At 37.4% G+C, this 12502-nt stretch overlaps 1 protein-coding gene across 2 annotated transcripts in view; it reads left to right on the top strand.

The window, feature by feature from the left end:
• The window catches only part of CWH43 (cell wall biogenesis 43 C-terminal homolog), a 31060-nt gene extending 19844 nt beyond the window's left edge, over positions 1–11216 (top strand). For both annotated transcript variants that reach the window (XM_040555991.1, XM_040555990.1), the window contains 7 exons: positions 1220–1325; positions 2421–2556; positions 3527–3676; positions 5889–6033; positions 6676–6737; positions 7809–7964; positions 9437–11216. In XM_040555991.1, the coding sequence (XP_040411925.1) occupies positions 1220–1325; positions 2421–2556; positions 3527–3676; positions 5889–6033; positions 6676–6737; positions 7809–7964; positions 9437–9524 (843 nt within the window). In that variant the 3' untranslated portion in view covers positions 9525–11216. The remainder of the gene's footprint in view (positions 1–1219; positions 1326–2420; positions 2557–3526; positions 3677–5888; positions 6034–6675; positions 6738–7808; positions 7965–9436) is intronic.
• The last annotated feature ends 1286 nt before the right edge of the window (positions 11217–12502 follow it).

Below are 12502 nucleotides of genomic sequence, written 5' to 3'. Positions count from 1 at the left end.
AATATACAGTGAAATGTGCTTCTGATATCTTAGGTTTGTTGGTTGTCTTTATACCAGTATCCAAATATTCAGCAGCAGTAATTCAGAAATAAATATGCAAAAAGTTCACTTTGTGAATTCATGCTGAATATAGGAAATGTTTGGGTCTTTGGAGGTTTGTTGTGCTGCTATGAAGGAAATAAAATCATTCTAGAATGCTGAGAGATTCTTGCCTCATGCATTTGATTTGAATACTACTTTTATAAATCAGTTTATTTTAATTACATTCAAAACTGGACTGGTCAATGCCATTAGCAGCTTGATCTTGCATCAGAGAGGTATGCCCTGATAACTTCCTGAGGCCCTTTCCAGCTGAAAGTATTCTTTGTTTCTGTATTTATATGCCTAAGTCTGAACTGAACCTCTCTGACAAGTTGGTTGACCTAGATTAGACTAATTAAGGAAGTTGGATAAAAATCAGAAGATTCCAGTTTCCTATCTAGTAAAAAATCGAGTATCACAGAGATATTAACAATTAAGACACTTCATGTTCACAAAGTTTAGCAATTAAGTTACTTACAAGTTGTCTGAGAGTGTTGTTTACATAGTTTGTAATTTTAACTCAAAATTAGAGCTGTTTTTATCAGACATAAATTAACCTTTCCATTCCATGACTTTGCTATTGTAAAATTAAACTTTTGATGCAAGTGGTTCAAATTATGAATTAAACTTGTTTTCTTTCGGTGATAGTCCAGAAATGGTCATTTGAAGCTTGCTCTTGACATGTTTTCCTGTTGGTAATTTCTTTCTTAGAGAAGTCTCTGATGACAAATGCAGGAAAAGATGCAGAAAAAATGATGAGAGCTGAGTAGAAAGTGTGTGCGTAAACAGCTGGCTTTCTTTTTAAAACTCATCGAGGATTGTAGTATAGAAAATGGGTAGTTACTCTTAGAAAGATGACAATATTCTTGGTCTTTTTCATGTCCATATATTTACTGTTACTTGTACAAATTCATTTTAACTACAGTGACTTTTCTCCTCTTGATAACAGCACAGATTTTTCTCAGAAATGCCTAAAGACTTTTGTAACCTTGACAGCTGTATTTGTAAAATATGTTGGTTAAAATATCTCCTCTTGGGTGTCTTTTATGGCACCACGTATCTGACATTGTTGACTGCAAATATACAGTACATGGAAATCAAATCATAATTAACTTTTTTTGCACTTTATTTTTTTGAGGTTACAAAAAGAGACTTCTCTGCTATGATCTGGCCTTTTCGATTTGCATATGACAATGAAGGATGGTCTAATTTGGAAGGATCAGCTAATTTGCTCAATCAGACAGGTAACTTTTTTCCCACTTAATTTATATGTCAGAGGCTACATATGAAGAAACAGAGAGAAGCAAGAACATCTAGCTGGCTGAGTCTGTTCTTACATTAACACAAGATCTAGTGGTTTTCTCCTGAATTTGTGAGCTGTTCCAGTACAATCACTTCAGTTTAAAAGCTATTTACAGAGGCAGTCATTTTTTCTTAGATATTAAAGAGGTTTTTGGTTGGTGGAAACACTTTACTATATGTTTTCTTTTTGTTTGCTTGCTTGATTTTCGTTGTGTTGTTTTCTCTTATATTGCTAATGAGTCGCTTGTCTATACAGAAATACTTTGCATAAGTGAAATAATGATAGATAACCTTCCTTCAGGCATGGGCAGGCCTTTTCTAGCCGCTGGGTTCCTTCAGGGACCAGATGTCTTCCTGCACTTGGCAGCTAAATCTGTAGGAGAACCTGTCAGGTGGCAAAACAATACCTCAGTATGTAAACATGGAGGGACAACAGTGCCCTGAGAAAGTGAGATGGCTGTGGGTAGTCTGCAATTCACTGGAGCTGGGAACCCTTCTGTTGCCATGCCTGGGTGCCGGTGCCAAGGTGCTGCAGGCTAACCAACTGTTGGGACAGCAGCAGCCTGCTTCCTCTTGCACATGAGCCTTTGGAGTGGAATAAGATTTGGCAGATGAAGGTACATGCAGATGTACTGTGCAGTGCTTGTTCATTAAGTTGAAAGCAGTGGACACCCAACTGTGCTGTTAATCTGTGTACATACAGAATACCTAAATGCTTTTGAAATGCACCGCGCTACGTATGTGTAGGCCAGCTGTACAGTGCAGTCTCATGTGTGTCTGGTTATGTGGCAGGGAGGAGCTTTGGCATCCAAGCGTGAGGATGTCTCCATCAGAGGCTGCGTAGCCTGTGACAACTGGAAGTCTGGGCATCGGTTTGTTGCTGGTGTAAGACTGGTCCCAATTGACTCCTGAAGGACTTGAGTCCATCCCTGTGTAATCAAAAGGGAAATAGTGCATTCTCTAGTCATTTATGATTTGTGTTTATAGGTCATAGTTATACATTTGTAAGGATTTCTTTTTTTCCCCCCTCATTTTAGGTGCAGATTTCATCACTATTCTGGAGAGCGATGCCTCTAAACCATTTATTGGGAACAACGATCCAACAATGTGGCTCGGAGAAAGACTAGGATTTTACACAGATTTTGGTCCAAGCACAAGAGACCATACTTGGGGGTGAGTCACCTTTACGTGCACAGTGACAGTAAATAAAAATAAATACTCCACTAAAACATGAACAAAGAATAATCGGAATAATAATCACCTTAATCATTTGCTGGGGATTGTCTTTAAGAGCTTGTTCTGACTCCCTAGCCTTACAACGCAATGCAGATGAGGGTTTCTCTTTGTTAAATGTGATCGGTTCTTGATGCCTGTGCCTGCAAGCTACCTCGGTATTGGTGATGCAGAGTATGGCATCCTGGCCCTCACTGGAAGTTTGGAAGTTGGATTTGGAAGTGTGACATTCCAAATTATGTTTCTGATTCGCTTTTTTTTGTCAGCTCTGAGAACTTTAGATTTCAGCCTTCAACGTGTGATAGCAGTTGGAAAATGTAACTGCACTCAGAGTAATTACAAATTTTGAATTCATTAAATTCAGCTTGGGAAGTGTAGTGGGAAATGGACATAGAAAGGCACATGTCTGTCTGACCAGAACTTTTGTGTCTGCTTTTACTTTAATGCTTGACCAACTACCAGTTGGATATCTTTGAATATTTTTGCAGTCTGGAAAATAGTGGCTTATGATGTGGTGGTTTTTTAGGGGGATTTGCAGATCTCTGTGGGAGGTGGAACTTCCAGTGAAGTTGCAACGGCTATTTTATTCTTCCTGTATGTGAGGAGAATTCAGTAACTTTCCTCTTCAAGAGCCTGTATCTTTAAGCGGTACTAAATGAGATTTCTTTTTTCTGCACTATTTATGACCTATTCATATCACCTTTGTTACCAATTTCTTTTGGGGTGAGAATGAATTTGATAATGTTTTTTTAGATGTGTGATTAAGTAATGTTTTAGTCAAAAAAAAATCTTAAATTCAGAAAAATCCTCTAGAGATGGTTTGAATTCTTTTGGTCACATTTATCTGCTTAGTTCAGATTAGCTATGCTTATGAACTACAAAAAGCAACTCTTTCCCTCTTTTCATGTAGTATTATGGCACTGTCAAGGTATCCAATTGTAAAATCTACCCACCACCTTCTTCCATCTCCGGAGGGAGAGATTGCACCTGCCATCTCCATGACTGTCAACTTCACAGGGAAACTGGTTGATTTTGTTGTTGCTCACTTTGGAAACGAAGAGTGGGTATTCTATTTATTTATCTCCTGTTATGTATGTCGTGCAAAGTTAAACATAATTGTCATCAACTTCTGGGGTTTCTTTTGTATTCTTTAAAATCTGCTATAGTGCTGGTTCTAGCAATACACATTGGAAAAAATACTGTGATCTAACTAGCGGTTAGAAATTTTAAAGCCTTTTTTTATGGGATGAATGTGTCTTGCAAAACTTGGCTGAGCTCTATATCCAAGTTAGTAGAGAGATGAAAAAAATACTGTTCTGCAAAAACAGGAGCAGGGCTACCGATACATCTCAGGCCACGAGAGCATCCTTCTGAATTTCTGCATCCGTTATATTCCACAATGAGTGCAGATAGTTATGGATAGCTAGCATTAATGGACAACTGATGTTTATTGAAATAAAAAGTAACAATTCTGAAGCCTCCAAGAAAGGACAGTGTCTAAACAACAACAAAAATATACATTCAATGTCTTTCTGACTATGTGAAACTGGAAATATAAAATCTGATCTCTGGATTTGGAAATAAAGAATTATTTTATCAGTAATTCAAATATGTGATGAAAAGGACTAAGGTGTATCTTTCAGTTCTTTGCTTTAAAGCAATGTCTGAGTTATTGTGTAATGAATATTAATAAGGGATAGTTCTGTGATGCTCCATGTAGTTGTATTTTCTATTTGCTGCAATATCTGAAATTATGTTTCTGTCATTTGTTTTAAATTTGTTTTAATTTACGGAGAGACAAATTTATGGATTGGTTGCAGAGTATAATACACAAAGAAGCTTATCAGAAAGCAGTAGGAATTCTCATTATCCCATACCAAGCTTCTTCCTTCCTTTTCCTTTTGTGGAAGCTGTGCTGCAAGCATGCAAATTGTTTATAGATCTCCCTTTTACTAAGCATATGTAATTGTCAGGAACCACTCCCAGTCTGAACTCTACAAAGAAATTCCATTCTGTGTTTCACGCAGATGATTGGACTTGCCTCTCTGAAAAACTGTTTGTCAAAGCATAAGAAAATAGCTCTGTATTCCCCTCTCATGGAGAGCTAAGATAAAGATGAAGGAGAAAATAGGAGGAGACACTTGGGAAACAAGCACAAATTAGATTGTGTTTTGAGATTAATGGATTTTATAATTAAATGCCATATACAACTGCTTGTTTTTCATCTGTCATTGCTGCTTAGAATGACGTAAACTAAGATACTAGATAATGGGGGATTTTTTTAAGACTGTTTCTAAAATTTGGGAATATGTCAGTGGTGCCCTTTAAAAGAACCCATCTTCTTGAGAGGCATGTCTAGAAGGAGCAGCTACCTGAGCAGGCAACTGTACACATACCTAAGTCAGGCTTCTGTTGAAATGGTCTTTATCTCCTCTCCATTGGCTCCTTCTCTCTTATTCGTTTGGCCCACTCAGAAGTACTGCTATTTAAAAGCCCAGTATTTCAGCCCCTGTCTTCTCAACTTGCTGTCTCAATGCTATGTAGCCCAGTCTACCAAAATATAGAAGAGAACATGCTTTGTGCAAGTGTTTAAAGTTATTAACATGTAGAATCATGGAAAGAGAAGCATCTTTGCATTATATTATGACAAATCCAAGGACAGGAACTGGATTTCGGTGCAGTATTCATCCTACCAGGCTCTGCTTACACTGTCACTTTCGGTCACATTGGAACTGTTGTGTAAATCTTGTTAAAAAGATGGAGAATACCTGGCAAATATTCTAAGCGTTAATGGGATGACATAGCTCTTAAGTTATATCTCATAAATCATGTGACTCAGACTTTAAGACTACTTTTTACCATGATCTGTCCATCATAAAAGTAAAAGGTTTTGTTGGCATACGAACTCTTTATTATGCAGCAGACAGTCTGTACTAGCACAACTACATTTCAAGTGCAGGCAGTGACAAAGCCTCAGATAACCAAAAGAACTCACATTTCCTAGTAATGAGATAGGTATTAAAAAGCAAAACAGTAATGGAAAAAGCTGATAGTATAATGGTTAGGAAGAGAACCGTGATTACATCCACCACCACCATGTGGCTTTTATTCAACGTGGTGATCGTCTGGAATCGGCAAGCTTTCTGTTAACTTTCGTATTCTCTAATACTGGGGAATAAAAATGGTGTCAGACTCATTTCTGGTGTGCTATGATATAGCAGAAAATCTGGGCTTAAATACATGTATATTAAAGTCTTTCCCAATTCTTTCAGAGAGGACTTGGACAGAAAACTTCAGGCCATAGCTGTTTCAAAGTTGTTGAAGACTAGCGCTAAGCAAATTGTATTTCTAGGATACATCACTTCAGCTCCTGGATCCAGAGATTATACGGAATTAATAGAAAATGGAAATGTCCAGGTAATATAAAAATAGTGCTTCTTTCAACAGTGAGAGAGAATGTATATTTAAACATTCAATTTAATGTTGCAGTGTGGTAGCTTAGACACACAAGAAGATGCACGCAGATTTTCAGATACAGTCTTCAGCTATCTCATGAAGTGCTGTAGAGAAGATGGAGCTATGTGGTGAAAAGACAAGAGGCAATGGACTCCAGCTGCCATGAGAGGAATATCAATTAGATGGTAGAAGAACAAATCACAATGAGGATTGTCAAGCATGAGAAGAGGGGCCCAGAGAATTTGTTAAATCTCTATCCTTGGAGATCTTAAAAGCTTGGCTGCATAAGGCCCTGAGTAACCTGCTCAAAGTTACTTTGAGCATACGGTTGTGAGTGGGTGACCTCAAAAGGTCCCTTCCAACCTGTAATTCTGTGATTGTTTTGTTTTAAAACAGTTCTGCAATTTGGCTGTCTGTCAGGAGGTCTAAAAAGTCTGATCTGTCTGTGTCTAGCATAGTGGGTTTTTTCCTTTCTACCTTGCTATCACATTTTAGGCAAAACATTTTTCTACACCAGGTTTGTACACTGGTTCTGTAACTGATTTAAAGCCTAACGATAGGGAGAGCTTGTCTTGTTTGACTTTTTTTTTCTTTCACTCATAGGATATTGACAATACAGATCGTGACAGGTGGTGTAGCTATATTATGTATCGTGGAGTAATAAGGTATGTTAAAGAGGAGCATTTAGAAATTTGATTTAAGTATCTTTATGACAATAAATTTTATACCTTGTTGTAGGTAATTGTGTAAGAGTCTTACATCCCTTAACAAATGTGTATGGAGTTAGGTATCTTATGAAATAATGTGAAACATTGATCTCAAAAATAATTGGTGTACTTCCAAATATAATTAGCAAAGGCAGTGTTAGAGTTTCATCCTTCTGTGTCAAAAGGCTTCAGACCTAAACTGCTTTGGTAATATAAAAATACTTTTTCTCCAAGATCCAAGCTCTGGTTTTGCAGCATCACTCTAAAATGCGAAGGCTAAGCCCTAATTTGTATGTGACACAGAAGATACAAATTATAAACTATGATTGTAGGGTTCATTCAAACAAAATGCTGATCTAATCGAACCAAGATTTATGCTGGATTTAGTGGAAATTTTAACTGTGTAAACCCATATCGGAGCACTTGCCTCTGCTGGGACCTATGCACTCCACGTCTTGTAAATACCAAGCTCCTTGTAAATCATTCTCTTGGTGACGTATGTACCAGAATGTAATTAAGCTCATTCCAAATTAATTATGTAAATTCTGCAGTGTTAACAGGAGTAAACCCGGTAAACTAGATAGCTGTCTTAAGTAACTGTATTGAGTAGAAATACCCCACCATTTGCAATCTTATTTTATTCGTTGTTCATGTTGCTCATGTTTGAATTCCTTTCTTGAATTTCAGAATTTCTTCAGTGAAGTTGGTGAGCTTACAGGAGTATGCATATTCTAAAACTGTGATTTTAAAACTGAAAAGTTTTAAAACTGAAAAACTGATTAAGTTCCTGTATCTAGAATTTATTCTTGTTGTCAAGCACTAAAACTTTCTCAGTTGTTCTGCTTGTGACATTGTGTTATGATGCACATGCTTATGGAGCACATTAAGATTGTGGAAGGTGAGATTCATAGACATGAAAAGTTACATTTATAAGTTAAATAATAGGATTGGGAAAAAGTGACATGAATTAAGAATGTGGTGAGACTGCCTTGAATTATTCTTCAAGCTAACTCTTCTTGAATCTGACAGGTTGGGCTATGCCCGCATATCTCATGCTGGTTTAAGTGATTCAGAAGTCCAAATGGCCAAATTTAGGATCCCAGATGATTTAGATAACTATGTTGATAATGACAGAATTGTTACTGATCCCAGCCAAGTTCCCGAGGACACCCATTTCAATCCCAGGTCAGTACACCTCATAAGAAGGTAAGGGGATGATGTACATGACATCTAGGAACAAAGTAGTTCTCAAAGTCGGAGGTACTGGTCTGTACCAAATTAGGAGGCAATGACTTCTGATTTGTAATTCCATTTTTACCATTAACTTGGCATGTGCCTTGGGAAAATCTGTCTGCTGTGTTGCACCATAAATTGAAGATAATGTTTATTTCACCCAGATAATTAATTTCTGAGATTGTTTGATAGGGATATTTGCCAAGTGGTGTGGGAACTCTTTTTACAGATGATGAGAGATCTCCCACATTTCTCAGCACTTTGAGGATCAGGAGCATAAAATACCACTAGTTAGAACACAAAATACAATATATGTGTTAAAATACTTATGCAAAGAGTAGTTAAAATACACTATATAACTGGAGCAAATGTCAAACTGAATGCCTAATGCAGTTTGTTACTTTTGTCCAGAAGAAAAAAGGACGAGGTTTTAAGCTGATGTTATTTTTCTACTGGCATTGCATAACTAAAAGAAATATGGAGAAAGGTGTTTATTTTGGATCAAATATCAGTGGAGAGTCACGAGGTTTGAGATAGATGTTGCCACAGAGTGACAATTTCCAACAATGCTGAACTTACTAAGTTAACTTATTTCTACTTTACACAGTACAGAATATATATAATATATATATTTTATATGCACTAACAGTTGAACTTACTTTTTGTTAACCACTCAGTCACTGGCTTCCTGCCTAAGCAGGGATTTGCCTAGTCTTTTCCACATGATGAAACTTGCCCAAAGTTAGAATTACACTTTCAAATTTTTCAAAGTTGATTTCAGCACAGACTATTTTTTTTGGTCCTGATTTCTTTATGGCTGCCTGTAAGCAGAAAAAAATGGTAGTCTTTAGGAATAAGTTTAACTTTTTCTCATTATAGTTCATTTGAAGCACAATGGTACTATTTCTACATGTTACTTAGCACTGATATTTTGTGTAAGTACTACATTTTACTTTTACAAATCCATCTACTGTAATAGGCAGTGGTCAAAATCTTCAGGTTTAAATACAGCATGAAAAAATACAATTTTCACCATAATTTTCAAAGAAAAATCTGTGATATTAACAATAGAGCTGAATATTTGGATACTGTGGAGAGCAAAACACTATCTCAGTGGAAAAAAAATAGAGAGTGTACGATTTTACTGGATAAAAGCCCCCCTCACCTTTGTCAGCTGGAGTTCCGTTTATAGAGCACCCATAGCATTAATCCAATCAGTGTAATTAAATGTCTCCATCCTCGGAGACCTCTAGCTAGCTAGCTGACATAGATTATGATTTATATGTAAGTAGGATTATGGTCTATTTCTGAAACAAGCTATCTCAAACATTGAGAAATATTAATTATACTACAGAAGTGCGTGACTTGACTGTGTGGGTTAAATCATATTGTAATGATTTTGCTTTCTTGAATATTTTTCTTAGGTTTGGATCTTACAAAGATGGACATAATTATGAGCTTATTCATCACTTTCATATGAGCACTCCTAAATATTTTAAACGAACGAATTAGAATGAGAAAATAACATATCACTGGGACCAGCAAAGGTTTGTTGTTTGAAACTGAACTAGCAGCCAAAAAGACTACATTGTTTAAGAAGGAGGAACTCCCACGCTGTATAACACTGAACTTCTGTGTCATAGTTGGTGACTCTCTTCTTTAATGAGTTGTCATCACTGTAAGAGAGGGAAGTTGCAAACATTTTGATAAACTGGTATCCACCTGGGCCAGACATCTGTTTTGTATGCATCCAAGCATGGGTGGGAGCTTGATTTGGAATAACTTCCTCAATTTTATTGAACGTATCCTATACTGTACTTTCTCAGAGTTAAACGGACCTATCCTTTTCAGATATGACCCCTTTCCTCTCCTGGTAGCTCCTTGGAAAAAATACATGCAAAAATATGCAAAAACTGTGTTTGAACGAGAGTGTGCACTTTTGACTTGAATCTGCTGCTGAACCATATTTTATTCTTAAAGAAATTTGGTTTTATAGAACAATTTGCAGACGATTGATATTTATAGTATTGGTGAAAAGGCTGTGACTCTTACAAACTAACAAAATATTAGACACTGCAATGTTTTTACAAAGAGGATAAAGTATTTCTGAATAACTATTATTTATGACCCATGGGCACACTGCAGAAGAATTTATTTAAAAACTCCTGCTTACCATGACAAGGTTTCTGTGAAGAGACAAAAGCTGATTGTAATTTTTATTTCTTGCACTTCCAGCAGTTCTCTTTTGCAAATGCCAGTAGCCCTGGTCTCTCCCTTCTCACAGCCTGCATCAGCTGCTGATGCTGGCACCAGCATTGCACAGTGGTGCTGAGTAACCCCACTTCTTTGCTGTATGCACCGATGCTAGCTCTGACTTATGTCCAGCCACAGGTTTGCCTTTCCACAGCATGTACAAAACATAACATTAACTTGCCACATTACTTAATATTTTCCACAGGCTGACTCTACAAATAGCTTGTAACATGAACAGTTTATTCATGTGAGATGCAGGAAATAGTATTCATAAACATAAAAGCTTGAAACCTTTTATTTTATTTTTTTTAAATGATTAAAAAATTAGAATCAGGGCATTTTTCAAGAAGTCAGACACCAAAGCACGAGTTGTGGTAGTGGATCAGGCTATACATCATCTCTGTGTGTAATCTTCAAAGTCAGTGTGCATACTTGAATGGATTTTCAACTTCCACAGGATTTAGAAATGTTCTCCCCTTCCTGAAAGCTGAAGTTAAAATATTCTGTTCCTTTGAGTAACGTAATGTTGGTGGATCTGTACCTCATAATGTCCACATATCCCACTGTATGCAAATGTAGTAAGTATCAATTATATGTCGGCATTTGGATTACTGTCTCAGAATGACTAAGAGAAACTATGACCATGAGCTGTATGTATACTGCTAAAGCTAAACCTACGCTTGATTTGTCCTTGAACCTGCGCGTTGTCCTAACCCCCTGTATCTGCCTGGTTTAGAAAACAGTGCAGTCCACCTCTTAGTCGCAATCGCTATGTCTCAAACTATGAAAGAAATGTGCTAGAACAGGTCCTGCTGCAGGGGCATGTGACTAGTCCTGTTGTTGTCTAATCCCACTCTTCATTTCAGCTTTCAAAAGGTACTGTGTTATGAAATAAAAACGTCTGTGGATATCTTACACTGTATGTTCAGAGACATGAAAAAATAAAATGTATAAAATAGTCATGTTTTATTTTCTGAATGTTTGAACTTTTCCTGGACGTAAAATGTCTAGTTTATGAGTCTGACTTCCGAATAATTTGTATTCTGTTGTACTTCTAGTTCCATCCTCCCTGGCATTCTGTGCACGTTAGTTAAAGTTTCCAGGAATATAAAGGAAGAGACATCATTTCATCAGGATCCTAACAATGAGTACCTCAGAATAACAAGGACTCTATGTAACTTGTAAGAGAGCAACTTTTGAGAGTAATTGTACTGGATTCTTCAGCAGGGTGGAGACTCAAGAATCCTCTTACAGATGTTCCCACTTTGAGCCCTCGAGGGGGAATGGGCTAAAGTTGCACCAGGGGAGGTTTAGGTTGGATATTAGGAAGAACTTTACTGAAAGGGTCGTTAGGCATTGGAATGGGCTGCCCAGGGAAGTGGTTGAGTCACCATCCCTGGAGGTCTTTAAAAGATGTTTAGATGTAGAGCTTAGTGATATGGTTTAGTGGAGGACTTGTTAGTGTTAGGTCAGAGGTTGGACTAGGGGATCTTGGAGGTCTCTTTCAACCTGGATGATTCTGTGACCCAGATATTTCTGTGTCTGGTAAGCTCAGCTTCAGAAGCAGTGGCCCAAGTGTTGTCACAGAGCACTCTGAGATCTGGGAGCTGCAGCTCAAAACTCTTGAGCTAAAAAGGACCTGAATTTTTTTATTTCCCATTTTCAAAAGGGGTGTAGCAGCTACAAGCTTATTCAACAGAAGTTGGGCACTCCCTTCAGTTGAACAGCAGTTGACGTTACTGAAACAAGTTGGGTGCAGCTTAAGAGTGCAGGTGAGAGCAGCTCCCACATATCTATCTCACGGAAACAGAATATGGAAAACGTTCAGGGTCCTCTGCTTACAGGGAGGGAGGGACCTTTGTGGCCCCAAACAAAGGTGCTGCTTGATTTGATGTACTTCCAAGGTTCAGGCAGAAATTCAGAGCTGCTCTCTGAATCTTGGCTGCGTAAAGCATTCCTAATTATAGGTTAAGCAGACTTTTTTAAGGATCTCAAACTAAAGTTGAAAAAAAAAAACAAAACCGACCTTGAGATCTAATTCAAGGATTTAAATAGGAGTGACCAAAAGCCCTGATTTTTTTTTCTTATGTATGTAAAATATTACATTTGTTTGCACGGTGTTACAGAAGGGCCCTCAGGGTCAAACTCACCTATCTGTTAAGTAAGGGTAACAAAACAAGCCTTTTTACTTAAGCAATGAGCATAGTATGAGTCCATGGGACATGACAATGAACATC

This window comes from Cygnus olor, chromosome 4 (genome assembly GCF_009769625.2).
Source record: "Cygnus olor isolate bCygOlo1 chromosome 4, bCygOlo1.pri.v2, whole genome shotgun sequence".
Taxonomy (NCBI): domain Eukaryota; kingdom Metazoa; phylum Chordata; class Aves; order Anseriformes; family Anatidae; genus Cygnus; species Cygnus olor.
The sequence above is the reverse complement of the archived record's forward strand: the minus strand, read 5'-3'. Positions and strand labels throughout refer to the sequence as shown.